Consider the following 5,196-nt stretch of genomic DNA (forward strand, 5'->3'; position numbering starts at 1 on the left):
CAACGACGATGGTTGCTATTTTCTAGTGTACTGGCTCTATGGGGCCTTACCACAACGACTTCTTGATTGTCACAACAAGTTTTGCTCGGCTCCGGCGAGAGAGGGGCGATGACAGCGGCGCCTTCGTCACTAGATGGTCTACGGATCTGGGTGTAATTTTTATTACTTTTGAAGTACATTGATTGAAGATGAATAGATCAAAAGTTTTCTCTGTAAAAAAATGAGATCACTTCTCATTTTTTTAGGGGAAACTCACTCTTCGCCTGGAAAGAAATGAAGAAGTTGGACACAGCCCATTCCCATGTTGGGCCAGCAACACCACACGACCCCCTTCCCTGAGAGAGAGTGCGGCAGGGAAGGGGAAGCGAGCCGCCGGCGCCGCCCACCTCACCATCGTCTCCAACGCACGCAGTCTCTACCAGATCAGATCAGATCAGATCAGGCATGCTCTCTCTCTCTCTCTCTCTCTCTCTCTCTCTCTCTCTCTCTCTCTCTCTCCTGTTTACTTTGCTCATCTCCTGTGCAAATCGAAACGCGTTGCCACTTTGGTGGTAATCTCGATAGATTAGATTCCCACTTGATTTTCTTGTTGTGAGGGATTCGGATGCACTGCTAATTCGTAGAACCATAGACTACGGTTTGGTGGTTTCTACAAGGAATTTAACTGAGTCCACAATCCTCAGATGGGAAGGGGGTTCGGATTACCCAAGTCGAAGAACCCTAGGCTGTGCGGTTTGGTGTTTTCTACAAGACATTTAACCGAGTCCAGATTCTGCAAATGTGAAGGGGGGGTTCAGATTACCCAAGTCAAAGAACCCTAGCATTTCCACGTATCTGTTAGTTGGAAAGGTAGAACCATCTGTCGCCCGTTTCAGTATAATGTTCTGAAGTGCAGTTGGGTTTAGTTTTTACAAAGAAGTTCCTTTTGGTAAGAGATTATTTCATTGTGTGATGCAGTGTGTTGTTATTTCCTCACATAATAATACAACAGTCACGCGAACGTCCAAATGGAATTTTTGGTTTCATCTGATGATAGTATTCACATTGAAGTAACCACTACATTTCCAGGACATGATATTCACAGTAGTGCAGACTGAGGCAATGTTAGAAATATTTACCACATTTGATTATCGATGTAGACTAGTCCATGAGAATCCAATCTCTTGCCATGTTATTGTGTCACTAGTGTTTTTCATGTTTTAAACACTACTAATTTTATACACTAGCTAGGCTAAAGGTAGGTAGCATGCGGCACCATTTTGGTATCAGTTTCTAAAAAAGTTTCAACTACAGGGAAGCATCCTGACATGACTGTTTACCATCAGAAGTGACCAGCGGCTGTTTGGAGTTTCTGATTTCATCTGCTTTATGTCCGTCTGCTTGAAGTAATTACTGATGTGTTCAAGACTAGTTTACACTGCCCCCCAGGATCCAATCTCTTGATGTATTACTGAGTCACTAGTGTCTTTTATGTTTTCGCTGAGCGCATATTTGTTATCTGTGCATTTTTTTTCCTGGCACTTTGTATTGCTTCTCTGTTGGGTACTACTTTAAATATCCAGTTCATTCTTCTAATATTTGTCCTCTGATTCATAACTTATTTCAGAGAAGCTGCAATCACCTGTAACACCAAGGCGCTGAGTTTGCATCTAGGTTGTCTCAGCTATGTCTACGCTTCAAGGTTGGGCAGACCTCCCAAATGACTTGCTGTACTCTGTTGTTGCTCGGTTGGGATCCTTCCCCGATCTTCTTGCTTTCGCTGCAACCTGCCCGTCTTGGCGTGCTTCCATTTCCTCATATCCCTCCAAATCGACATTGTTGCCACCTCTTCTCCTCCAACCTGGCGTCCCTGCATGCTCTTCTCGCCCTCGCCCTCGCCCATTGAGCAACAACCTTGTACTTAGACGCTCATGCCATGTTACTGATCTTGCCAACAAAGACACCTACATGTGCTGTCAGATTCCCCAATTTGCTTGTTTTTGTGACAGCAAATCCCCATCGGGTCCGCTGGATGAATTTTTTTTGGGGAGTGTGTCCTATGGCCATCTCGTCTTGGCCAACCGACAACAATCATGTCTTCTGGTTGATGTCTTCACAGGTGTTAGTGTCTCAGCTCCGCAGCTACCCGTCAACGGACGCATCCTCCTCAACTATGCTGCCCTCACGGCTCCTCTTTCGTCACCCAACTCATATCTCCTTGTCAATGTTGGGCGCCACAATTTCTTTTCGCGTGATGGTAGCGATTCTTGGTTGAGACGTTCTCCTCGCAATGGGACATTTAAGAAGCTCGTGGTCTTCAAAGACCAGGTCTTTGGCATGGATCATGATCGCATGCTCTATATCGTGCACTTGGAACCCCGGATACGCATACAGAAAATAGCAGTTCATCTGGATGGAAGCATGGCCAACAAATGGCATCTTAAGCAACCGTGGCTTGCCGCATGTGGTGACATGCTTCTCATGGTCGGTTGTCAGAAACATTCTCCATCAACAGGGGACACTTTTGAAGCTTTCCGACTGGACGTATCGACTGAACCTGCAAGGTGGGTAAAGGTGGAGAAGCTAGAAAACTGGGCGATCTTCATCAGTATCGACAAGAGAATCCAGCCCTTGTGTTGCATGAACCCAGAGACATGGGGAGGGAGATGCAACTGTATATACTGCTGTAATAGGAAAGAGTGGGTCGCATTTGAGTTGGGCCAGCCGCCGCAGGGAGATGCCTCCAATCCAAAAGTTTATATTCACATAAACTGTGGCAGTATGATGCAACCTACATGGGTTGTGCCCAGTATGTTCTATTCGTGTCCGTGAACCGTGATGACTGATGATCTTGATGCATGGTTATTATTAGTCCCCGTAGTAGCTCCCTCTGTAAGATATCTCGACTTTATAGGTATGCTCCAACAAGTACTGAACCATTGTATGTTGGATATATTTGTAGTATTAATGATGTCGTGGTCGGTTTGTAGCTTATTAGTTCAGCTTGTTCTGAAAAATTGTTGTACGAGCAGAGAAGAGAACACTGCCTCTTTTGCAGTCAGTGTAAGAGATGTTGACAGTGGCAGGAGCACTGGCTGAAATGTTTGCAGTTAGTTCCATCCTTGAATGTTTAACTACTTACTGAGAGATCTTTAGACCTTAGTAAGAAAGAGATGTGTTTGTTTTATCAGTTAGGTGTGTTGTTAATGTTTTAGTAGCTACTGATTCTTCTTTTACCGGAACTGACAAGTTTCAGTATAGTTTTGCCTCAAGGGCATAGCCTTGTGTATTTCTCAAGGGATTCTTCTTCAGGTGATGATTTACCCAAAAAGGCACTTGGTTATCAGGTTGTACGGTTGCTTCCCGTCAACTTCTTAGTTTGTCACAAGGGAGTATGTGGCTATGTGCTATGAGTTTTGCAGAGTTTTTTTTTCTTCATTTTAGCACAGAGAAGCCGGGTTGGTTATACAACATCTGATCATGCTACGTAAGATTTTACTGATTCATTTAGTTTGAAATATAAATGTATGACATTCAAGCTAGGCTTGGTGTCTGCTTTAACTTTTGCATTCTAGGGGGCGCTGCTGCTGTCTCTGCTTGAACTGACTCGTTATGGAACAGCATGCTTTTTTGCATGTGCAAAAGTTAATCTCCTGTCAAATTTTGAATTTAACTGTAGCATAAAAAAATATACACCTGGTAGCATCAGATGCATATGTTGTTGCGGAGGTAGTTCATGTTTGACACTTGGACCGGAGCCCCTCCTGTTCCATGACCTGCCTGTTCTGCTTCTCATGTTCAGAGAGAACACATGTCTGTTCTCTTCCTACGAAGGAAGGACGTAGGAGAGGCGACGAGAGAAAAAAATAGCTTTTGCCCCCTGAACACGAGTGATCCCGGGACATCCCTAAATATAAGAAGATTTGGTAGAGGCTGTTGAAATGGGCAATCCAAGCCTAAATATTTGATGGCCAAGAAAATCCAATCTAAATATTTGCCTCTGTTTTTTTAGCTGTTTCTTTTTCTGGATGGGAGTCAGCAGGGGGCATTTTTTAAACAGGCTTTCACCCCTGCTTTATAAATAAACCAACCAACCAGTCCAACAAAGGACTAGCAACATACCACATAGTCTGTTGGGGCCATAGCACAAGCAAGCCCAAAGAAAACAGAAGAGAAAGCATAAAAAAAGACGTCACATCAAGAGGTCATCAACGAAGCTAATCGATGAGCCCATGCTGACTCCCAAAGAGTACTCTTTGGCCTACGGTTGACCAAAGAGTACTCTTCAGCCTACGGCAGACCATAGAGTTCTTCTCGGCCCAGTTGGGGTACTCTTCAGCCAACGGGAGGCTGAAGAGCCCACTTCGGTCAACCGCAGGCCGAAGAGCCCCTCTTCGGCCAACTGGAGGCCGACGGGGTGCTAGTTTTGATTTTCTTGCGTGAGGACGTATAGATTCCGAATTTGCTATAAAAATCATCACAGTTTTGAAAAAAAATCTCGTCGACGTGCCGTGGCCTGTAGTGCATTCAACATCTGCCCTAGGTGCTCTTGGTCCTGTTGCCTAGCCAGCGGGTGCCAGTGCTGCAGGAACGCAAGAAATTTGAAGAAAGAGTGAGGCGCGTCACAAAAAGACCCTCTCGATCACCATCTTATTACACGGCAATCATAATGTCCAAGAAAGCGCAGCAAAGACCAGCGAGAAGAGGCGTCTTTGCCTTCCAGTCTGCAACACTCTGGCCTAAAGGAAGCTGACAAGATTCACCGCCTCCTACTCGAGCCCGAGGGCTTCCCGGACAAAGCTGCACAACGACCTAGCCGCCGTCCCGGAGAAGAGGACGTGGGTCCGATTCTCCGGAACACCACAAAGAGGCGCAACCATTACCCGACCCATGCTGCTTGAGCATCTCCGTCCCAGACTGGAGGCGATCCCTCAGCAATTTCCAAACAAAATGTTTAATCTTCAAGGGGAGAGGCTTTCCAGAGGGGCGCCAACCACTAATCATCGGCCTCTGGCACAGTGCACGATATGCCAAAGCCATCGAAAAATCTCCCGAGGGAGAAACTTGCCAATGCGCAGAGTCAGGGTCATTGGTCAACACAGGAGGTAGGGTCGCCGGTAAATTGGACCACTCTAACACCTCCGTCGGGCCAAGTGTGCGACAGAACAAGATGTTCCATTGTCCATTTTGGCGAGCCTCCGATACTAATAACAATGG

The 5,196-nt window shown here is 45.8% G+C and overlaps 1 protein-coding gene across 1 annotated transcript; it reads left to right on the forward strand.

The window, feature by feature from the left end:
• The first annotated feature begins 291 nt into the window (after positions 1 to 291).
• LOC123166276 (uncharacterized) lies at positions 292 to 3,055 on the forward strand. The gene is made up of 2 exons (XM_044584050.1): positions 292 to 442; positions 1,607 to 3,055. The coding sequence occupies exon 2, from the start codon at positions 1,666 to 1,668 to the stop codon at positions 2,809 to 2,811; it is 1,146 nt and encodes a 381-aa protein (XP_044439985.1). The 5' UTR covers positions 292 to 442; positions 1,607 to 1,665; the 3' UTR covers positions 2,812 to 3,055.
• Positions 3,056 to 5,196: the final 2,141 nt, after the last annotated feature.

This window comes from Triticum aestivum, chromosome 7D, assembly GCF_018294505.1.
Source record: "Triticum aestivum cultivar Chinese Spring chromosome 7D, IWGSC CS RefSeq v2.1, whole genome shotgun sequence".
Taxonomy (NCBI): domain Eukaryota; kingdom Viridiplantae; phylum Streptophyta; class Magnoliopsida; order Poales; family Poaceae; genus Triticum; species Triticum aestivum.

Bases quoted from the DNA above. Each gene is read 5' to 3' on its own strand.
- LOC123166276 (XM_044584050.1), top strand. From the start codon at position 1,666: ATGTCTACGCTTCAAGGTTGGGCAGACCTCCCAAATGACTTGCTGTAC.